Source organism: Salvelinus namaycush, chromosome 26, assembly GCF_016432855.1.
Source record: "Salvelinus namaycush isolate Seneca chromosome 26, SaNama_1.0, whole genome shotgun sequence".
NCBI lineage: Eukaryota > Metazoa > Chordata > Actinopteri > Salmoniformes > Salmonidae > Salvelinus > Salvelinus namaycush.
Window position 1 is genome coordinate 29,885,865 of NC_052332.1, and position 24,290 is coordinate 29,910,154.

A 24,290-nucleotide genomic window follows, 5' to 3' on the forward strand; every position below is an offset into this window, starting at 1 on the left:
GGCACACACACCTTTTCTGATTTATTGAATATTTAATCCTTCATAGTCATACTGTACCTTGTCGATCTTGTCCAGCCAGTCCTTGTTGGAGGCCAGCTCAGCCATGAAGGCCTGGTGTTTCTGCCACTTGCTGTGGAGGTTCCTGGCCTCGTCATACGACATGTCCTGAGCTGTCAGCATCTTCTCATTGATCCACAGAGTCAGCTGCAGAGTGAAAGGAGAATGATATTACTCAATGACCTGTACCTCAGGTTAATTACTTTGACTACTGATTTGTCAGATTTCTGAATACAGGACAAACAGCATCTCAATAAAATGTATCACACCACCATTATTATAGTAAGAGTTAGTTGATGGTTTGTACCTCCTGTCCATCCTGCAGGAAGTGCTGAAGTTCACGGTTGTCCTTCAGTTTAGAGAGGAGTTCATTTGCAGCTTCCCTATTCTTCTGATGTCTCTCCTGGATGGAGTCGGCCTTCTCCTGGATCTTGTCAGAGTTGGCGTTGAGGTCGTTGACCAGGCGGCGTCCAGCCTCCACCACGCCTGTGATCTTCTCCTCGCTGGCCTCCATGGTGGTCAGGAAGTCCTCGTGCTTCTTGATGGCCTCCTCTGCTCCCTGCAGGCTGGAGGGCATCTCAGTGTGAGACAGCACATACTCCTACAGAGGGAGAGAGAACTATTAGTAACTATATCAAGATAAACAGTATATTTGTATGTTTCTTCTCCTTCCCTGGTGCCCTGGTCCTCACCTGGCTGTTGAGGAAGCCCTCAGCCTGCTTGACGTCTCTCAGGAAGGTCTGGAAGTCGAAAGCTTGGGCCAGCAGGCTGTGGCGGTTCTCCCACATGCGGCGCAGATCTTGCCAGCCGGTGTCCAGCGCCTGCAACCTCTGGGCCAGGAACATGTACTGGGCGTCCGTCTGGCCCTGGGTCACCTCATCACCCACCGCCCGCATCTTCTCATAGTCCTCCTTGTAGTTGTCCCATTCGTTCTTGATGCTCTCGTGCTGGGAGAGCAGGCACTCAGCCTCTGGCAGCGAGGTGGGGATGTCCTCGGACGCCACAGCAGTCTGCGTGCGGGAGAGCCAGGACTGGAAGTCATCCAGGTCCCGGAGGAATCCCTGCAGCTTACTGGCTTCGCCCAGAGACTCCTCACGACGCTTCATGGTGGCGTTGAGCTCCTCCCACACCTCCTGGATCCCCCCCAGGTGGGCATGGATCTCCTCGGCCTGGTCCGGGTGCTCCTCAGCCAGCTTCTCTGCCTCATTTCTCAGGTCGTCCAACTTACCCTGAAAAGATATGGAAAATATACCTGGTTGTCACCAACATCATCTGACATAAAATTATACAAAGTATTGATGATGTCATTAACAGTTAATGACTCAACAATACTGATCATCTCTTTAAAATTATCTGATGCTGTGGTTTCATTAGGTTTACCCTAAGTCTTTGTCCACCTCCATAACCGTTGACCCTGCCGTACCTGAATGGCCTCCAGGTCTCTCTCCATGCCGGTGAGTTTGCGCTGCAGGGCCATGACACCAGCCAGGTCGTTGCCCAGGCTCTCGGTGGACTCGATCACCTTGGTCTTCTCTCTCATCCAGCTCTGGATCTCGTTACACTCCAGGTGGTAGTTCTGGATGTTGAGGGCCGACTCCAGGGCATGTTTCCTCTGGTCTGCCAGACGCTGGAACTCCTTCCACCTGGGGACCAGAGCAAGGGGAAGTCTCAATACCTGTTCCCAGTGCTAACTTTATACAGAGTATTGGCTGTGTATCAGATGGTATGTGTGTTTTTCATGTCCGAGACATGTCAAGTACTACTAACCTGTTGTTAAGCTGGTCTTGTGTCTGGTGGATCTGCTCTTTGCTGCGGTTGTCTGATCCCAGGAGCTGCAGGGCCACCTGGTTGACATCAGAGATACGAGTCCCCAGGTTGTTCATCTCAGGCTCCAGGGTCTCGAACCTGCAGACACACAGATACATCAGACAGTCTCATTTCACATCGCTCATATTTCCATTGCTTTGTCTCTACAATGGAGACTAAAGGTGAAATATTATCATACTCAAACGTTGTTTTGATGTTAAAAAGAAGAGAGATTCAGTTTGATATCCGCTTCATTTACCACAGTGAGTACGCAGATCGATATCGATCAAGGAAAGGCCATTTAAATCATTGCCTACAGATAATTTCTTTCTTCTTATAACATCATTCTAACACTCCTCCCTTATTCCTCCCTTCCCCAGCTCACCTCTGCTGCACCACCTCCAGGTCTTCCAGTTTGGTGGGGATCATTATGCCGTCCAGCCACTGTTCCTTCTCCCCCACCCACAGCTGGCAGGCGCCCGCCTCGCTGTACATGCGGTAGAGGGCCAGGGCCCCCTCCAGGGCCTGACGCCGCGATGCAGACAGAGACTCCAGCTCCTCATAACGCTGCTCAATAGCAGGCAGACGCCCCTCCACCTACACAGACAGCAACAATCAGTCTGGTAAGAGGAGCATCTTCTAGCTGTGTCAATAACAACCAGAAGACGCTCCTTTGACCAGAGTCAATAACAACCAGTCAGCCAGAAGACACTCCTCTGACCAGAGTCAATAACAAGTCAAGGAATACAGAATGGGAACGATAAATAAAATATGTCTCAATTAAGCGGAGACATTGAGAGTCTGTATGTAATATGTATGGGCCAGTGTCTGTATATATCAGAGAGAGAAACAGCGGGAGTGTGTGCATTAGTGTAGAAAGTGTGAGTTGGTTTGGTATACTGTTCCAGGGGTAACTGACCTGAGGGGAGTTTGCATGGACCGGGGGCAGGCCGAGGGCCTGCTCATGCAGGGAGTCGATGAGGGTGCGGTGGCTCTGGATCTCCTCCTCCACCTCTCTCTGCTTGCGGGCTAGGGTCTGGGTGGAGAACTCGTCGTGGCCCACCTCCTGGCTGGACACCTGGCGCAGCGTCTCCAAGATCCAGGCCTCCATGTCATTGGCGTCAGTCTGGAACTGGTGCAGGGCCACCGCCTCCTTCAGCTGCACTTCCCTCAGCTGGGACGTCTGGGGACGCAGGGAGAGAGAAGGAATCAGAATACAAACAGAGGAAATACATCAACTTCTGAAATAATATATAGTCTATATATTCATTTTGCTAATGGACAGACTACTCTCTAGACTTGTCCATCTCCTTTCCCCTGCCCACTGACCTCCTCCAGGTGTGCCCACTGAGCACGTACGTCCCTGATCCTCTCAGTGCACTCTGGGGCTCCAAAGTGTCCCTCCTCCACCAGGGTCTGTCCGGCGGCGATGCTGTGGCCGAGAGGACCGTAGCGGGCTGCCATCTCGTCCCTGAAGGCCTCATGCTTACTGAGGAGGTGCAGAGCGGAGGTGAGGTCGCGGCCACAGTCTCCTCCTGACAGGATCTGCTCCTGCTCTCTGATCCAGGCCGCCTCTTCTCCCATCTCCCACAGGAACTGCCAGAGGCGCCGTGAGGCCTCCAGGCGCTCCCTCCGCTCACCAGCCAGCTGGCCCAGCTCCTCATAGGCCCGGCCCAGCAGAGACACCTTCTCTCCCACCAGCGCCGGCTCACACGGCTTATAGACTGAGAGAGAAAGATGGAGAAAAATAGCTAGTTATTTAGTTAGCAGTGGAGGGGCATCCAAACAAATGTTGCATAGTAGTCAAATGTTATCTTTTTCATAATTACTCAAACAGTAACAATGTGTGTATAAAACTTGTGTGCATGTCTGTAGTCTCACCCTGTTGGTCGGAGGTGAAGCGCTGAGCAGCTCTCTGGACCCCGCGGACCCTCTCTGCCTGGGCTGAGATGTCTGCCTCCACCAGGTTGTGAGTCTGCAGCAGGTCCTCCACATCATGCAGATGCTTCCCACTGTCCTGGGACTGCAGACGACCCTGGGAGAGCACATGGCAGGGAGACATGTTAGAAACACAGTCATTCACCATGTCTGGACTATGTAGGCCTATAGTATAGTTCTCTCTGTTATCTCAGTACAGAACCTTTATATTATCATATACATGTATGTAGCTCTGTCCTTGAGCTGTTCTTGTCTATAAATGTTCTGTGTGGACCCCAGGAAGAGTAGCTACTGCATTAGAAGCAGCTAATGGGGATCCTAATAAAATACTAAATTCTCTACATTGTGAAGACATGCTCCTAATGAAATGGTAATGGGAGAGAGAATTGGTAAGACATTATGGTTCCAGCAGTCACTGAGAGTTATAGATTAAGCAAAGCTGTCAATATCGTAAATGAGGGGCCAGCTTTCTTGGTGACTGATAAGCGAGACTTTATCTTGAGAAAACAGAGTGCTCATTAGGTATTGATGAGGCAAGGCTCCCTAAATCACAATATAATCACAATAACATCAATCTGTTAAAGGGCAATTCTACCACTTTTCAACTTCATTTTCATTATCTCTAGCACAATACCAGTGTCTACATATGTGAAAACGGCACAAGTTCTACCTGACGACGTCATCAAAAATGAACCCTTTCCACTCCCAGTCCCTGTAATCCCATATAAGGGTTGAAAATGGCACATTTTGTCATTGATACAGTAAGTGCCTAAATTGGATCAGAGTGGCTGTACAGTAACATGCTATACATGATGTCAGAGCTCAGGTTCTCTGCTTTACAACGCTGTATGGCTTTTGACTGACAGTCATTATAAACTTGAGCACCGCGTGCGACAGGAAGATGTCCCCATCCCTTCCGCTACTTTTGCACATTTGTTGTCTGAGTGAGGGAAATGCTGTGAATTGAAAGGACTTGATGTGTTCTGAAAGACAAGACATTGAGGATTATAATGAATAACGCTTTGACTTCGTACAAGCAAACCACACAGCCATGAGTCCAAATGTGCACTTCACATTTCCATATTAGAAAACGTACATTTAAAAAATGTACAGTATCAACGTTTATGATCGCTATGTTAGATCCACAGTTAGAAGGCTGACATGAGTTATACCCTGGGTTGTCCTGAGAAGAATGAGCCTGTTTGTCGAATTGTGAAGAAAATGATTAGCAACAGAACACTCACTTGGATGCACTTGACTCCATTCTATGCACACCAATATTATGATCTGATTGTCTGAAGTGCCTTTTGAAAGCCTAACACTAAGATTTGTAAAACTTAGCTAGCCACGTTGGTACTGGAATAATCTTCCAAAATGATGCACACCTAACCCAGATTGCAATTTATAATGGAACGTTTTTAGATTGCGTGTGAGGGCTGTGTTGCAAACAAAAAACTACAAGTGTGCTTGCTTCAGTTCCTCAATGGCAAATCTAGGAGAGCTCAAATAGCACTTTATAGTTCTTTCCTTGAGTCATAAAAGTGCATTGAAATTACTTAGGAACTGGAGAAGTCTGTGGCCACTTGGAGACACCAGTTAGTCCTCTCACTCAATTTTAAAACATTTAAAAATTATCTTGCGTCCACTCCAAATTTCAATGAATATTAGTTTTATGTTACTGAATGTATCCAGAGTATTTTCAGATTTCGGTATTGACAAATGAAAAGTACAGTAAATTAAATGCACATAAAATCAAGAGTGTAATGTTTGGATTCAGTCTTGTGTCAGGTGAACTGTTGTCCTCCCCTTTGTTCTGATAATTTCCCCATAAATCTCCAAAGTGTTCTTTCAATTGCTACCATGGTCATGCATATGCTTTTTGTAGTTCTGTTAGAAGCATATCCATTTGGCCCTATCCATATAGGCCAATTTCCACAAGTGTAAGGGATTAAAACATTTTAAAAACAGTTATTTTCAAACACTGAGATTCACAGTGACGTGAGGAGCAAGAAAATACCCTCACCCTGGCTAGAAACTCGTTACAGGTTTTGAAAATCACTGGTTTTCTTATTTTTAATCCTGCCCTGTGATGTCACAGAGAAACATTTTTTTAGGACCTTTCTTCTTATCTTTTTAACCACAGGTCATACAAATCCGCCATGTTCTTATAGGGATGCGCATCTTTCCCTTTCAAAATGATTCGATACGCATCTAGACACATGGGCTCCGATACAATACAGGAACAATACGTTTTAGTTTGAAATGATTCGGTGTGATTTGGTTTGATATCAGAATGAATCAATACGTTTTGATGCACTAACATTTGTTGCATAAACACATTTTCTATTCTAAATTAAAATCTGCTGTTGATGGAACTCATGAGCTGGGCCTCTCGGAGCTGGATCTGTCTGAGCCAACTTCTGTGTTTGTGTGTGTGTGTGTGTGTGTGTGTGTAAATGATGCATGGCTATGGTGTATGTACTATGTAGGTACCTGAGCTGAACCATAAGGGAGACTAGGCATCTAGGCATCTACCAATATCAGATAAAGGAGGGGCGATGTAGCGTATATTTTTTTGTCCCAGACTTTTTGGTTCTGAAATCACCATCACCCACAAATTAACTTGATATTTTTGCAGATGAAGTGTTTGTGCTAGTAATGTATCAATATTTGTGGTTTACAAATTAGCTATGACATAGCTCAGCGGACAGTTTATTAGGTACACCATCCCATTCACACAAATGGTTGCTCCTACAGACTGTGGGTCAAGTGACCATGGCTTGCTATATAAAACAGTCAGAAAGGCATTGAGTTACTGTTCGATTGAATGTTAGAATGGGCAAAACAATGGCCCAAGTGACTTTGAGCGTGGTATGATCGTCGGTGCCAGGTGCGCCAGTTCCAGTATCTCAGAAACGTCTGGCTTCCTGGGCTTTTCATGCAAGACAGTGTCTGGGGTTTACTGAGAATGGTGTGACAAACAAAACAAAAAACATCCAGTCAGCAGCAGCCCTGTGGGTGAAAACAACTCGTTGATGAGAGGTCAAAGGAGAATGGCCAAAATCGTGCAAACTAACAGGCGGCCACAAACAGGCACATAACACCACAGTACAACATTGGTGTGCAGAACGCCATCTCGGAACGCACAACTCGTCGGTCCTTGTCACAGATGGGCTATTGCAGCAGACGACCACACCGGGTTCCACTCCTATCAGCTAAAATCAAGAAGAAGTGGCTCCAGTGGGCAGGCGATCACCAACACTGGACAATTTAGGAGTGGAAAAACATTGCCTGATCCGACGAATCCGGTTCCTGTTTCATCATCCTAATGGCAGAGTCAGGATTTGGAGTAAGCAGCAGGAGTCCATGGCACCATCCTGCCTGGTGTCAACAGTACAGGCTGGTGGCAATGGTGTAATGGTGTGGGGAAAGTTTTCCTCGAACACGTTAGGTCCCTTGATACCAATTGCGCAATGTTTCCATGCCACAAATAATTCAGTCTGTTCTGGAGGCAAAGGGGGTTCTGACCTGGTACTATATGAGTGTACCTAATAAACTGGTCACTGCGTGTATAGCACAACTTTGGATTTCACCCTCATCTCTAAATCAAATGGTTTTGACCAGTTGGAAGTTTTTAATGGAGTGATCATCTCTTCTCTCGATTCGGCCATACCGTGGTGCGCCTCGCAAAAGTGATTGCTGTCCTTGTTATGAAATGATCAACTTTACCCTGTATATCAAAAAATTACTATATGCACATTGATTACTTAAAGAAAAACTACCAAAACTACTGCTGATGGTGATCCTGAACAATCTAAATAAAATCTATTGTAAGCAGGTATAGCCAGATGAGTGTTGTCTCCAATAGCTTACTTTTATTCCGGTAAAACACCATCTTCAACAGCGCAGAGATAACAATAACCTAGCAAATTACATAGGTTGTCACTCAACTAATAAAGCCTACTATCACACAAGACATTTCTGAAGGTGCTGCGCAGATGTGCAAGGTCAGGAACAGGCCGTATACCTCACATTGGTCAACGCACTAAGCTGGGCATAGTGTGCAGTTTGACATGGCCTGGTGTTATTCGACATGCAAAATGACTTGCAGATCAATGACTGTCAACACAGTTACATGCAGTTGGACACTGAAAGAGAGGACACATCAGCTGTCACAAAAGATGAGGTCTTTTCGGAAGGTAGAAAGAATGTACTAGGAGCCAGACATTTTTGGGAACCGGCGATTCGTAACATTTGAATTGATTTTCTGACCGATGCATGCTACATTTGGATCGGTTTGGGGTCCGCAGACCGATGCACTTGTATCTTAAACATTTGAATCAGCGACAGATGTGTATCGGTGAATTGTTACATCCCTAATTTTCACCTAAATTTATATAGACACTGGTATGGTGCTGGAGATAATGAATACAGGATTGGAAAGTGGCGGATTTGCCCTTTAAGGTAGTCAGGGGAAAAGGAATCAGCTGAGGCCAAGAGCTAAGAATACACTCAGACAGACTTAATTCACCCAGTCAACCTCTGTAAACCCATTACACCCAGGAGTAGTAACCATTTTGAAAGGAGTACTAGCATGCAGGGTTGATAGTGTGAAATGTACAGGATTACAGAAGGTTGTTAATGACCAAGAGTACATATTCTACACTGGGAGAATATATAGTGTGTGCAGAGTTGACATGTTGATATGTTCCAGTACCTTCATCTCTCCCATCCAGTCCATGATGTATCTCATCTCCTCCAGCAGTCTCTGCAGGTCTCGGTGTGCGTGGAGTCTCTCCCTGCGAGCGGCTAACAGGTCCTTCAGATACTCCCACAGCCGCAGCACATTGTCCCTCCTCGCCAGCACGCGACGCACGTCATGGTAGTTCTCTGCCTCCAGCTCCCTGGCCACCGCCTCCACGGCCGCCACACGCTCCCCGTACGCCCCGATGTCTGTCTCGATGGCCTCGTGTTTACGGGTGGCGGCCTCCACCGCTCCCAGGTCCACGCCAAAGTTGTCCTGAGGGACAAGAGGACAGATTGAGGTTAGAAGTGGGAGAGGTCAGTGTGTACATTGGTCATAAACGTATATGTGATAGAAAGAGTCAATGTGTTCAAATGCATACAAGGGTATTAAATTGTCTATTAAATTGCTAAATCCACTCTCACTTCTAGAAATGACAGTGATAGCAAATTATAGTTGTAAATGCCATTAAAATGGAGATCAGCTAGCTACAGTGTGTCTGTAGTCATTTATCACTCCCCTCCACATTACTAGATAATTAGACTGGCTGGTCTGCAGTAAACATGTCTCGTCAAAATAATGTAATCACAACCATCACTTATGATTACTGTTATCTCTGGTCTGTGGACACCTGGGAGACAAATATAACCGCCCTCCTCCTCATTGTGAATACATTACCAGGTCTCGGCCAGGGGTGTTACCTGAGAGACGAGCCGCTGGTTCTCGCTCAGCCAGGTTTCCCTCATGGCGGCCTTGCGGTCGAAGCGAGCAGCAAGCATCTCCAGCTTCTCCTGTCGAATCAGCTCGTTCCTCAGCGCCAGCTCCCGCTCGTGCTCTGCCTTCTCCAGACGCTCCCACGCCTGCAGAGCCAATCAGAACACAGCTAGTCAGAGAGGTCCCTTAATTAAACCAGGGGTGTTATTCACGATCTTAAACACCTGCAGGGTTAACTGTTGTTTATTGAAGCTCTACTCAGGACAAGTAATGCATTTAAACAGCGAGTAACTGGAGCCCTGTGGGTGATACCTTGTTGATGTCAGAGATGAGCTTTCCCTCCCTGGGAATGTACACCTTCTGGTTGTTGGCTCTCATCTTGCTCTGAATGGTGAACAGCAGCACCTCCAGGTTGCCTTTCTCTGTGAACCTGAGGAACACCAACACAGCCAGGTAAGACACCTAACATGGAATATGTGCAGTTATGATTCCAACCTGCTAGAACATCACTCCTGTTCTTAAACTCTAAATTTCCCCCCAGCGTGTCTCCCCGTCTTACTTTGGGGGTTTCTCCACTGTGCGGTAGGTGTTGAAGGCCTGCAGCTGGTTCTGCACACCGTTTAGGGAGTTGGCCAGCTGCCGGTCATTCAGAGTGAGGATGGTCTGCTCAATCCACTGCAGCAGCTCTGAAGCCAGGCTCTCATAGTTCCCTACCAGCTGGTCAGCCTCAATGGCATAGTCCAGCACCTGGGTGGAAGGGAGGGAGAAAGAGAGGGGTTAGACAAGCTCCAAAGACAGTGACAGGAAGACATGCACGCACACACACACACACACATAAATAGTTAAACAGTCGTTGCACCCCACCTTGCCAACCCGCTTGCCCTCCACAGCTAGGGCCTTCATCTTGGAGAAGTAGTGGTAGTAGGTGGCCACATAGGTGATGATGGACTTCTCATCTGGCTGGTCAACGTTGACATCTGGAAAGAGAGACAGTTGATCCTCATCTCCTCTCCACACACAATCACACACATACTGAGACACATACCCACACAGTCAGACACACACTGACACAAACATGCACATACACAAACTTCCAATCCAGTCGCACACACACACGCCCACAGAAACTGTCTCCCATCTTAACCCAGTCAATTCAACTTAAACACACATGGTGCTCGTCTCTAAATGTGCCCTGATTGATGGCCCCAGAGCGTTGCCAAACCCTCACCATGTATGGACTTCCTCTGTGATGTCAGAGGGCATCATTAAGCCCTGCCCCATGGCCAGCCTGGCCACATAGACCCTATTCTCACTTAAGTTGTAATTCATTCCAGTAATCCTCCTCCCACACCCAATCCAGCTCATCCAGCTCGCCTGGTACATGACAGGAGCACTGTGTTGGTGACAACTAGCCAGAGGGCAAGGGCAGAGGCCACATACAATCCGACACTTGTCCAGTCTGAGCTCTGACCTCCCTGACTCACCTTCTGGGTCGAGGAGTTTGGTGAGGCCTAGCTTATTCTCTGCTGTGTTGAAGGCATTCTGGAGGTTATAGTGGGCATTGGACCGCTTCAGGGTGTCAAACTCAATCACGTCCGGTCTGGACAGGGAGGGGAAAACAAGTGTTGCTTTTAATGAAAGGAATCTCATGTATAATGCGTAAAGACAGCATCCTTACCACTACAGGTTGAGTTCATCAACACGTCACCATGATTTTGTACATTCTAAGATGTGTAGGCAAAGTCAACTTCAACATTGTTCCACTTATTCAGAGCGACCCCATTCTAATCAGATAAGGAAAATGGCAGTGACAGAATGTACATGATTGCCTTGTAGCTCATTCAGTCCACATTTCAAACTACTCGTACTTTGAGTCTCAAGTGAGCAATATACACTAGCTGCAGGCATACATTCAAATGTGCCAGTATTTGACTGATGAGCATCATCCATGGGCTTCCATTTGTTACAGTTCTTGTCATGTTAAAAATCAGACACTCTAGCGGTCTGAGTCCCACCGTAATGCAGTAGGAGTCACCAGCAGAGAGCAATGGTGAGTCACCAGGCATGGCCTTGGATGCAAAACGAGTTGGTTTTATTCGTTATCTAGGTCAACTAACTCCTATTTTATTTTCATCAATTTATGGGGATACAGGCCTATTCCTCAACGACACTGCAAGGACAACAGGCCAAGGTACTGGACATCTAGTCACGGACAGAATGAATATATCACTTCACACGGACAGAGTGCCAGGGGAAGGACAATGTCAGGGCCTACAGTTAACATGAGTGACTAACGCATTTCATAGTGTGACAGGCAACATGGACAAAGGGGAAGGTAATTGACCTGTGTTTGTGCACGATGGCGTTGAACGCCAGGCCATCTCTCCAGCTGGTGGTAAAGTTGTGAACGTTGACGTTGGGGTACCTGCAGAGTCAAGGTAACAGCTCATTAATCATCAACTCAGTACCCAGGCTCTTTTGGTGTTGACAAACACGGGAAATTATTAAAATAAAAGAACTCATCATTTCACATATCTTCATCATACATTCACATTACTGGACACATCCTAGAATCTCTCCCTCTCCCCCTTCTCACCCAGCGGTCTTCATCTGGCACCAGAGCAGCAGAGCCTCTTTGGCTGACTTCTTCTCCTTGTTATCCTCAGTCTCCACACTGATGTCCTGGATCTGTTAAGCAGAGCACCATCTCAGTCAGACACACTGCCTACATTCTCTCTCTCTCTCTCTCTCTCTCATTAAGACCTCACTGAAATCATCGGTCTTACATACAGCTCTTTGTTAAGTTTGATGATGAAGAACATCCGTCTAACAGGAGAGCTTTGCTTGTCATAAAAACATGTAATTGTCATGAAAAGAAGATGAGGGGAAAAAAGAACACTGAAATCTCATTAGAATATTAACATTCTCTGAAACCAAAATCGCCCCAGAAAACCACGGAACAGAGGTAATTGCTTCCATTCCCATTAGTTTTGAACTAGGCAGGGTGGGGTTGGGTTGACCCAGGTGAGGGTGGTGAATGGAACACAAGTGGGCTGGGATGTGTAATATTCACTTGCGCCCTCTACTCTCTAGGAAGGCCCATAGAAAGGCATTGTACAGAACATTACAAGGAGTCACATGGTACCTGGAAGCGAAGGATGATGGTCCAGATGAGACCCAGGGTGAGGCGGTGGTTCCCGTCCACGATGTCGTGGGAGCCCATGTTCTCCAGGTGGACCTTCTGCTCCTTGAGGAACTGCAGGGCCTTGTCCACGTTCTCCAGGCAGTGGATACGCATACGCCCCTTAGTGGGCTTCGGCTGGACAGAGACAAGAGAAGGGGGAAATTCAGGATGGTGTGAGAGAGTGATGGAAAGTGACATGGAAAACAGAGAGGGAGAGGACGAGGGTATAAGAATGAAAATAGATTTCATGTTAAGCAGAATGGAGCACAGCGAGAGAAAAACAACGAGAGAGGACAAGAGAATACAGGAATGAGAGGGTTAGTTCAGGACAAACAAGTTGAGCCATGAGTGATTGGTCAGGGTTAAGGTTAGGGTCAGGGTTAGGAGGACAGATAAAGAGGGATTGTGAGTTACTGACCAGCTGTTCTCCTGACAGCACCTCCAGCAGGCGGATGAGCATGCGTCCATCTCTCAGGTCAGTGTACAGGTCCCCGATGCGGCACGTCACACGGCCCAGGTGAGAGTTCACCCACTTAGTAAAGGTCTTCTTCTGCACTGCTTCACGCTCATCTGGAGAGGAGAGGGGGGCAGGTTGATGTTAAACCAATCATCTGGAGAGCAGAGGAGGGCGGGTTGATGTGAGGGTAAACCAATCAGAAACCAGCTCATAGGGACTGGCACGCAAGTGTGAAGTCATTCATTGCTTTGTAATAACCTATTCCATGTCCAATACTCCAATACTGTCAGCAAAATAAATATTTTGTGGGGATGCAATTATGTTGGGGAAAAACACTTATGTAGTCTTATACAGCCATTAAAATGCCTGAATCCCCACTCAGACAGACTGATGCCAGTGAATCATGGGGACCTGAGCTTCGCTACGCAGCACTTCATTTCACAGATGAGCTACGCCATTAGGTCGTTGGGATTACTGCGTTGACAGACAGCGAAGTAGAGGGTTCTTTAGGCCTCTAACTGAACCAAAGTGACTGGGCTGCTGACGGGGCGTCCGCCATTCGCCTGAGACTGCACCATCTGAATAAAAGACCAGTCTTGAATAGCCAAGCTAACGGTTCACAATGACGCTAACCAACACATAAGTGAAAGACCGAGAAAATCAATGATGCAATATTGCAGGAACGAGCACAGAATTGTGTTGGGGTCTGAAGAGAATAGATCCCTATAATGTTACAGGAAGATAAAGGGGACACAATGAATTAAACAGTAGCAGAGGCAGCACAGACATATGCAGCAGAGTAAGATGCTAAACATGCCTCCAAACAAGGTGACCTCAATTCTAGGTCACATGGTCTTGGTCTGTGTGAGTTAGATCTAGGGCAAAATATAGCATTACAGTCTAGTAGCTAGAGGCCCACACATAAGAAATTAACTGTGAAAATAAACTACAATTGTAATACAATGGAATTAAAAATCAGATGAGCTATGAGGTAAGAAAGCAGTGAGGTAAAAGAGCAGATAATTTGTGAAACTGTGTGATGTTAACTGTAGTAAAGATTAGAGCATCTCCAAATCCTATCAGAAAAAGGTCATGGCTTCACAATCGTAAAATTCCTGGTGGGTTTTATTGTGTTAAGGAAAGCTTCCCGCTATCTCTAAGACACAGTGAAATGGTTCTCCATGTGAGAGAGAATTAGTGTGTGTGAGATACATGGAACTCCTGGTGAGATGTGCCATGTGACACAGACAGGCCTCTGTGATGGACAGGCGCAATAGGCCATGCTCTGTTTGAAAGAAACACCGCTATTTAGTAGCTGTACTGTGAAATACAGTTGAAGTCGGAAGTTTACATACACCTTAGCCAAATACATTTAAACTCAGTTATTCACAATTCCTGACATTTAATCCTAGTAAAAATTCCCTGTCTTAGGTCAGTTAGGATCACCACTTTATTTTAAGAATGTGAAATGTCAGAATAATAGTATTATTTATTTCAGCTTTCATTTATTTCATCACATTCCCAGTGGGTCAGAAGCTTACATACACTCAATTAGTATTTGGTAGCATTGCCTTTAAATTGTTTAACTTGGGTCAAACGTTTCAGGTAGCCTTCCACAAGCTTCCCACAATAAGTTGGGTGAATTTTGGCCCATTCCTCCTGACAGAGCTGTTGTAACTGAGTCAGGTTTGTAGGCCTCCTTGCTCGCACACACTTTTTCAGTTCTGCCCACAAATTTTCTATGGGATTGAGGTCAGGGCTTTGTGATGGCCACTCCAATACCTTGACTTTGTTGTCCTTAAGCCATTTTGCCACAACTTTCGAAGTATGCTTGGGGTCATTGTCCATTTGGTAGACCCATTTGCGACAAAGCTTTAACTTCCTGACTGATGTCTTGAGATGTTGCTTTAATATATCCACATAATTTTCCAACCTCATGATGCCATCTATTTTGTGAAGTACACCAGTCCCTCCTGCAGCAAAGCACCCCCACAACATGATGCTGCCACCCCCATGCTTCACGGTTGGGATGGTGTTCTTCGGCTTGCAAGCCTCCGCTTTTTCCCTCTAAAACATAACAATGGTCATTATAGCCAAACAGTTCTATTTTTGTTCTGTCAGACCAGAGGACATTTCTCCAAAAAGTACGATCTTTGTCCCCATGTGCAGTTGCAAACCGTAGTCTGACTTTTTTCTGACAGTTTTGGAGCAGTGGCTTCTTCCTTGCTGAGAGGCCTTTCAGGTTATGTCGATATAGGACTTGTTTTACTGTGGATAAAGATACTTTGTACCTGTTTCCTCCAGCATCTTCACAAGGTCTTTTGCTGTTGTTCTGGAATGTTGTTATTTTCGCACCAAAGTACATTAATCTCTAGGAGACAGAACGCCACTCCAACCTAAGTGTATGTAAACTTCCGACTTCAACTGTAGCCTTCAGCATGAGGACTGTAGCCTATGTTACTTGTGATCGAGGTATAGGCTATGTCTGACAGAATCTCTCTCCCCAGGGCAAAGTCGTGTCACACAGTGACTTAGGATAAATGACCAGGACCAGTCCCATCTGGACTGACGCTACCCTGCTGTCTCGGGCCTCGAGCAAGAGGTCAATGAGGCAGAGCCGTGCCCCACCTGTGTCCAGGTTAACAGTAGTGATGGGGGGGGGGATCAATAGTTACATATCGGGATATTATCTTTGACAATATGTTGTATCATATTGTATCGTTTTGACAAAATCACAATATTAGTTTTGCACTAGTTGGCTGTACCTGCACTAAAACTCAATTTTAATAATGGAGCCAATTAGTTTTCAGCACTTCTATTTCCATGGCTGATCAAAACTCTCATGGCTCACTCTGCAGCAGACATATGGGGAACAATATTATATAATATATTATATATATTGAAACACAAAATCACAGTATCGAATCACAATACATGTAGAATCGTGAGAATCACAATACATATCGGCACCTAAGTATAGTGATAATATTGTATCGTGACGTCCCTGGCAATTCCCAGCCCTAGCTAACAGCTCCCATGCTGGGGCAGGGGACAGAGACAGGCGGCACCCCACCCCACCCAGTGCCCTGCCCAATGACAGGGCCGGGGAGCAGCTGGCTGGGTGGCAGAGCGGTGGTAATCCTGTGGTGATTTATGGCAGTACTTGAAGGATTAGGGGGCCACTTTACAAGGTTTAAAGAAGCCCATTCTCCATGCTGAGGATCCTTTCAATCAAACACTAATGGGTTTGTTCAGGAGGGGAGAGAGGTAGAGGGGGGAGGGACAGTGACGTGCAGGCAGCCAGGTCAGGCGGTCAGGCAGAGAGGTCTCAGAGGTCTGGAGAGGGCCCGCAGCAGCTCACTCCGCCTGCAGACTTTCCAGCTCTCTTTGGGTGACACTAGGATGGAGTGAGGCATGTGGAGGCATAGTATTGGTGTACATCCCTTGCTTTAACATGGGTGTAACGTATCAGGGAAGGAGGAGGGTTTTCAACTTCAAACACTCCACAGTGCATTCCAAAAGTATTCAGACCCCTTCAATTTTTTCAAATTTTGTTACGTTACAGCCTTATTCAAAAATGTATTAAATTGTTTTTTTTAATCGTCAATCTACACACAATACCCCATAATGACGAAGCAAAAACAGGTTTTTAGAAATTTGTGCATATTTATAAAAAATAAACTGTAATATTAAATATACATAAGTATTCAGACACTTTACTCAGTACTTTGTTGAAGCACCTTTGGCAGTGATTACAGCCTCGAGTCTTCTTGGGTATGACGCTACAAGCTGGGCACACCTGTATTTGGGGAGTTTCTCCCATTCTTCTCTGCAGATTCTCTCAAGCTCTGTAAGGTTGCTGGTCATTGTCCTATTGGAGGGTGAACCTTCTAGTCTGATGTCCTGGGCAGATTTTCATCAAGGATCTCTCTGTACTTTGCTCCGTTCATCTTTCCCTCGATCCTGACTAGTCTCCCAGTCAATGCCGCTGAAAAACATCCCCACAGCATGATGCTGCCACCACCATGCTTCACTGTAGGGATGGAGCCAGGTTTCCTCCAGATTTGCCAAAGAGTTCAAACTTGGTTTTATCAGACCATAGTCTGATACCTTTTGGGTACCTTTTGCCAAACTCCTTTTGGGTACCTTTTGGCAAACTCCAAGCAGGCTGTCATGTGCCTTTTACTGAGGAGTGGCTTCTGTCTGGCCACTATACCGTAAAGGCCTGATTGAAGGAGTGCTGCAGAGATGGTTGTCCTTCTGGGAAGGTTCTCCCATCTCCACAGAGGAACTCTGAAGCTCTGTTAGAGTGACCATCCGGTTCTTGGTCACCTCCAATGCCCTTCGCCCTTGATTGCTCAGTTTGGCCAGGAGGACAGCTCTAGGAATCGTCTTGGTGGTTCCAAACTTCTTCCATTTAAGAATGATAGAGGCCACTGTTCTCTGGGACCCTAAATGCTGCAGACATTTTTGGATACCCTTCCCCAGATCTGTGCCTCAACACAATACTGTCTCGGAGCTCTGCGGAAAATTCATTTGCCCTCATGACTTGGTTTTTGCTCTGACATGCACTGTCAACTGTGGGACCTTTATATAGACATTTTATTTATTTAACTAGGCAAGTCAAATCAGAACTAATTCTTATTTACAAATGACGGCCTACCAGAAGGCAAATGGTCCCCTGTGGGGATGGGGTCTGGGAAATAAAAAATGAAATACAGCGGAAGTCGGAAGTTTACATACACTTAGGTTGTAGTCATTAAAACTCGTTTTTCAACCACTCCACAAATGTCTTGTTAACAAACTACAGTCTTGGCAAGTCGGTTAGGACATCTACTTTGTGCATGACACAATACATTTTTCCAACAATTGTTTACAGACGGATTATTTCACTTATAATTCACTGTATCACAATTCCAGGGGTCAGAAGTTTACATACACTAAGTTGACTGTGTCACACCCTGACCTTAGAGAGCCTTTTTATTTCTCTATTTGGTTAGGTCAGGGTGTGATTTGGGTGGGCATTCTATGTTTTCTGTTTCGTGTCTGTACCTGACAGAACTGTGCGCTTTCGTTTCACTTTGGTTATTTTGTTTGAGTGTTAAAAAAATAAATAATAATCATGAACATTTTCCACGCTGCGCTTTGGTCCACTCCTTTCGACGAGAGCCGTAACACTCTGCCTTTAAACAGCTTGGAATATTCCAGAAAATTATGTCATGGCTTTAGAAGCTTCTGATAGGCTAATTGACATCATTTTGAGTCAATTGGAGGTGTACCTGTGGATCTATTTCAAGGCCTACCTTCAAACTCAGTGCCTCTTTGATTGACATCATGGGAAAATCAAAAGAAATCAGCCAAGACCTCAGAAAACAATTGTAGACCGTCACAAGTCTGGTTCATCCTTGGGAGCAATTTCCAAACATCTGAATGTACCACGTTCATCTGTACAAACAATAGTACGCAAGTAAAAACACCATGGTACCACGCAGCCGTCATACCACTCAGGAAGGAGACGCGTTCTGTCTCCTAGAGATGAACGTACTTTGGTGCGAAAAGTGCAAATCAATCCCAGAACAACAGCAAAGGACCCTGTGAAGATGCTGGGGGAAACAGGTATAAAAGTATCTATATCCACAGTAAAACGAGTTTGATATCGACATAACCTGAAAGGCCGCTCAGCAAGGAAGAAGCCACTGCTCCAAAACTGCCAGAAAAAAAGTCAGACTACAGTTTGCAACTGCACATGGGGACAAAGATCATACTTTTTGGAGAAATGTCCTCTGGTCTGATGAGAAAAAAAATAGACCTGTTTGTCCATAAAGACCATCGTTATGTTTGTAGGAAAAAGGGGGAGGCTTGCAAGCCGAAGAACACCATCCCAACCGTGAAGCGCGGGGGTGGCAGCATCATGTTGTGGGGGTGCTTTGCTGCAGGAGGGACTGGTGTACTTCACAAAATAGATGGCATCATGAGGGAAGAACATGATGTGGATATATTGAAGCAACATCTCAAGACATCAGTCAGGAAGTTAAAGCTTGGTTGCAAATGGGTCTTCCAAATGGACAATGACCCCAACCATACTTCGAAAGTTGTGGCAAAATGGCTTAAGGACAACAAAGTCAAGGTATTGGAGTGGCCATCACAAAGTCCTCAATCCCATAGAAAATTTGTGGGCAGAACTGAAAAAGTGTGTGCGAGCAAGGAGGCCTACAAACCTGACTCAGTTACAACAGCTCTGTCAGGAGGAATGGGCCAAAATTCACCCAACTTATTGTGGGAAGCTTGTGGAAGGCTACCTGAAACGTTTGACCCAAGTTAAACAATTTAAAGGCAATGCTACCAAATACTAATTGAGTGTATGTAAGCTTCTGACCCACTGGGAATGTGATGAAAGAAATGAAAGTTGAAATAAATAATTCTCTCTACAATTATTCTGACATTTCACATTCTTAAAATAAAGTGGTGATCCTAACTGAAATAAAACAGGGAATTTGTACTAGGATTAAATGTCAGGAATTGTGAAAAACTGAGTTTAAATGTATTTGGCTAAGGTATATGTAAACTTCCGACATCAACTGTATAGGACAAAACACACATCACGACAAGAGACACCACAACACTACATAAAGAGAGACCTAAGACAACAGCATTTCATGGCGGCAACACATGACAACACAGCATGGTAGCAACACAACATGACAACAACATGGTAGCAAACAACAGCAGCACAACATGGTAGGAGCACAAAACATGGTACAAACATTATTGGGCACAGACAACAACACAAAGGGTAAGAAGGTAGACAACAATATAGACAGGTGTGTGCCTTTCCAAATCATGTCCAATCAATTGAATTTACCACAGGTGGACTCCAATCAAGTTGTAGAAACATCTCAAGTATGATCAATGGAAACAAGATGCACCTGAGCTCAATTTCAAGTCTCATAGCAAAGGGTCTGAATACTTATGTAAATAAGGTATTTCTGTTTTATTTTGAATATATTTGTTAAAAAAAAGTAAAAGTTGTTGCTTTGTCATTATTGGGTATTGTGTGTAGATTAAAGAGAGAAAAAAAAAATCTATTTTAGAATAAGCCTGTAACGTAATAATGTGGAAAAAGTCAAGGGGTCTGAATACTTTTCGAATGCATTGTATAATAGTATATACTCAGAATGGATGGAACAACTACTCATAGCGTGGAACATCTACACATAGCGTGTAATAACTACTTATAGCATGGAACAACTACTCATAGCATGGAACTACACATAGCGTGTAATAACTACTTATAGCATGAAACAACTACTCATAGCATGTAATAACTACACATAACGTGGAACAACTACTCATAGCATGGAACAACTACTCATCGCATGGAACAACTACTCATAGCATGGAACAACTACTCATAGCATGGAACAACTACTCATAGCGTGTAATAACTACACATAACGTGGAACAACTACTCATAGCATGGAACAACTACTCATAGCATGTAATAACTACTCATAGCATGGAACAACTACTCATAGCATGTAATAACTACACATAACGTGGAACAACTACTCATAGCATGGAACAACTACTCATAGCATGTAATAACTACACATAACGTGGAACAACTACTCATAGCATGGAACAACTACTCATAGCATGTAATAACTACTCATAGCATGGAACAACTACTCATAGCATGTAATAACTACACATAACGTGGAACAACTACTCATAGCATGGAACAACTACTCATAGCATGTAATAACTACTCATAGCATGGAACAACTACACATAACGTGGAACAACTACTCATAGCATGGAACAACTACTCGTAGCATGTAATAACTACTCATAGCATGGAACAACTACTCATAGCATGGAACAACTACTCATAGCATGTAATAACTACTCATAGCATGAAACAACTACTCATAGCATGTAATAACTACACATAACGTGGAACAACTACTCATAGCATAGAACAACTACTCATAGCATGTAATAACTACTCATAGCATGGAACAACTACTCATAGCATGGAACAACTACTCATAGCATGTAATAACTACTCATAGCATGTAAAAACTTCTCATAAGTGTCATCTTATCCCATCACAAATTGTGCATGAAAAAATTATTTTATCAATTTTAGAATAAGGCTGTAATGTAACAAAATGTGGAAAAGGTGAAGGGGTCTGAATACTTTCCCAAGGCACTGTATATGTATTCATCAAAGACCAACTCAGAGACTGGCTGTGGCAGGTGTTTTATTTGAAGTGTGGGGTCTGGGAGGAGCCCTTCATAATGAGTTAGGCTCGGCTAACTATGTTAACTCTATACACATCTTTTTGTTACAGGGCCTCTACTGCTAGACCAGAACAGACAACACACAAACTCACACCAGAAAAGTCCACACATCCCAAACGTTTCTTTAAACCATGTTACAGTAGCGCTATATAGTTATTGTGTATGATGCCCGAAGGCTCTATTGTGGAGCATAAGCTCCTTGCAGGCCTTCGCAAACTATTGTTGTAAAGCAGGATTACTTTGAATGAGATGGACTGAGGTTAGTTGTTATCAGACCAGATACAGAAATGCACAGAAGATAATGGAGGACCATTAAATCTAACTGAACCCCTATTTACTGAGCACGTCCCATGACGACATGCTAAATGTCTTATCTGATAGCTCAGACAGAAACTAGTTCAGTGAGTTGTTGCCCTGTAGTCAAGCTCGGATGGCAACCCAAATGACTGAAACGTCTGCTGTCCCATAAACAACTTTAACCCAGATACCAAATAAAAATGTACTCATTCTGGATAATCAGAAACCACCAGCGTGACCACTCTGCTCGTTGGTTGTTGGTGAGAAAATCTGCTTCAGCCCATCCCAATTAAATTCCCCCAAACTGTGCTTGACCCTTTGAAGCAGCTCTGACACCTCCTATACCCCACTACTACTACCCCTGACTGGGAGGACTGGAATGTTATTTCTCCCTCTAGAAACAGTGCTAAGGGGTACAAGGGATGCACTGCAGTTGGTCACTATTTGGCAGGCTGGGATTATGATGGGATGTTTGACGTCCATATAAATTCTTAAACATTAAATAAAGATAGCAATGAACAAATAAATGGAATTCAATGGCTGTGAATCTGGCTGCTCATGCATGGGTTTTAGCAACAGAACACTTGCCACGGTTATCTGGGATTCATGGAGGTCTTAGAGAGGTGGTGGGCTTGAGTGTGTTCTTGTGGGTGTGGGTGTGTGTGTGTGTGTGTGTGTGTGTGTGTGTCTGTGTGTGTGTGTGTTCTTGTGTGTGTGCCATCATAACCTCACCCCTCCTGGACAGAGTCTAGGCCTGGATCTGGCAACCTTAACTGTTGGAGTGGAGCAGACAGACAGACAGACAAGCAGTGGCCTGAACTTCACCTCTGTACATCATCAGCTGTTCCAAGTGCCATTCCTATTAGTCTCCATGATATGTTTTGATAGCGCCAACAATCCACAGCTCAGCAGTTGAAAACTTGGCTGGAGAAAACAAATGCACTCTGCAGAGAGATCTAGACAGAAACAGGTCACTGTGAAATGCAACGGTCAGATGGGCCACAGAAAACAGTCTAGAGTCAGAGCACAGAGAGAGAGAAGGGCCAAGTGTGCGGTGCAGTGGTGACCCATTTCATCAGGACAGGGCTGCTTTGCCATGCAAATGGTGTGTGACTGTCAGCAGCTAGAAACTGGGACAGTACTACTCACAGTCAGACGGACCAATCAGTCAAAAGAAATGGTCCTCATTTGCCAATAACCTCCAAACAAAGCACGGAAGAGAGATTTTCCACAGTTTAATCAGTTATTCACAGGAGTTTTCCAGTAGAATGGTCATCGTAAGTTAATATGTTCCATGGTCAGGGTAGGTAATATACTACTGTCTAACTGTAATAAATGTCCTATTCAAACGTGTTAAAAAACTAAATGTGCTGTCCTGAGGTGTGCTACAGTGAAGTGAGGGGGTAACTGAATTTTCTAAAGTGTTCTAGAACATTCTGACCACAGCGGGGGGGGAGGGGGGAGACACACACACACCACATTCTGCCCCACAGAATTCCAGCTCTGCTCAGGGGGATGGATGGGGGGGGGGGGGTGTCAGGGACAATGACTGTCTGAATAACAGGCAACACAACACAAAGGACGGTCACTCCATCTTATTAATTACACAGCAAACATACCTAGAGACACACCTGTATACAAACATTTGTGGTCATACAGCTACATCTATGTCATGACCCTAGGGATTACTAGATGCAGCCCTATTCTCGTTCCTAACCTTAAAGTGACCTCTTGCTGTCACCAATTAGGTTCTTCACAAGGCTCTGTGCTGAATGAACCATCGGCAGCAGCAGAAACCGTTATTGTTGCAGAGGAAATTGCACCTCTTCTTGCGTTACAGACTTTGCATTAAAAAAGGGACAACGACAGAAATCATGTGTCATCATCATCTCCCAATAAACAGTAGTTTCCTCCAGTTTACACAATACAGACACTTAAAATAAATAGCCAGACTGTCACGTTCCTGACCTGTTTTCCTTTGTCATGTATTTGTTTTAGTTGGTCAGGGCGTGAGTTGGGTGGGTTGGTCTAGGTTTGATTTTCTATGTTGGGATTTTGTGTTCGGCCTGGTATGATTCTCAATCAGAGACAGCTGTGAATCGTTGTCCCTGATTGAGAATCATACTGAGGCAGCCAGGGTTTCACTTGTGTTTTGTGGGTGTTTGTTCCTGTGTCAGTGTTTGGGCCACACAGGACTGTTTCGGGTTAGTCACGTTTGTTGGTTGTTGTATTTTGTAGTGTTTGTTGTTTTCCCATTAAAATATGAATACTTACCAATCCGCATCTTGGTCCGATCCATGCTCCTCCTCGTCTGAGGAGGAGAACGACTACGACAGCCGTTACAGAAACACCCACCATAACAGGACCAAGCGGATTGGAGAAGGAAGGCAAGAACAACAGCAATGGGGAAAAGAGGAATGGACTTGGGAGGAAATCCTAGACGGGAAAGGACCCTGGGCAGAGCCAGAGGAGTGTCGCCGCCCCAAAGCGGAGCTGGAGGCAGCGAAAGCGGAGAGGAGGTTTTATGAGGCGAAAGCAAGGCAGAGCGGCTGGAAGCCCGAGAGGCTCACCCAAAAATTTCTTTGGGGGGGGGGGGGCTAAAGGGGAGTGTGGCGAAGCCGGGTTGGATACCCGAGCCAACTCCCCGGGCTTACCGTGGAGTGAGAGGGCGTCGTACTGGTCAGACACCGTGTTATGCGGTGGAGCGCACGGTGTCCCCAGTACGCGTGCTTAGCCCAGTGCGGGCTATTCCACCTTGCCGCACTGGGAGGGCTAGGTTGGGCATCG

General features: G+C 45.3%; 1 protein-coding gene across 1 annotated transcript in view; it reads right to left on the reverse strand.

Moving 5' to 3' along the window:
* LOC120021052 (spectrin beta chain, non-erythrocytic 1-like) overlaps positions 1–24,290 on the reverse strand; it is a 65,955-nt gene that overhangs the window by 16,986 nt on the left and 24,679 nt on the right. The window contains exons 2-20 of the mRNA XM_038964702.1: positions 12,862–13,013; positions 12,405–12,578; positions 11,856–11,947; positions 11,604–11,684; positions 10,744–10,859; positions 10,124–10,236; positions 9,819–10,006; positions 9,572–9,689; positions 9,247–9,405; positions 8,519–8,821; positions 3,745–3,898; positions 3,193–3,587; positions 2,783–3,046; positions 2,249–2,460; positions 1,825–1,962; positions 1,481–1,700; positions 750–1,286; positions 365–658; positions 58–204 (exon numbers count right to left, since the gene is read on the reverse strand). Of these exons, the coding sequence (XP_038820630.1) occupies positions 58–204; positions 365–658; positions 750–1,286; positions 1,481–1,700; positions 1,825–1,962; positions 2,249–2,460; positions 2,783–3,046; positions 3,193–3,587; positions 3,745–3,898; positions 8,519–8,821; positions 9,247–9,405; positions 9,572–9,689; positions 9,819–10,006; positions 10,124–10,236; positions 10,744–10,859; positions 11,604–11,684; positions 11,856–11,947; positions 12,405–12,578; positions 12,862–13,013 (3,857 nt within the window). The remainder of the gene's footprint in view (positions 1–57; positions 205–364; positions 659–749; positions 1,287–1,480; positions 1,701–1,824; positions 1,963–2,248; positions 2,461–2,782; positions 3,047–3,192; positions 3,588–3,744; positions 3,899–8,518; positions 8,822–9,246; positions 9,406–9,571; positions 9,690–9,818; positions 10,007–10,123; positions 10,237–10,743; positions 10,860–11,603; positions 11,685–11,855; positions 11,948–12,404; positions 12,579–12,861; positions 13,014–24,290) is intronic.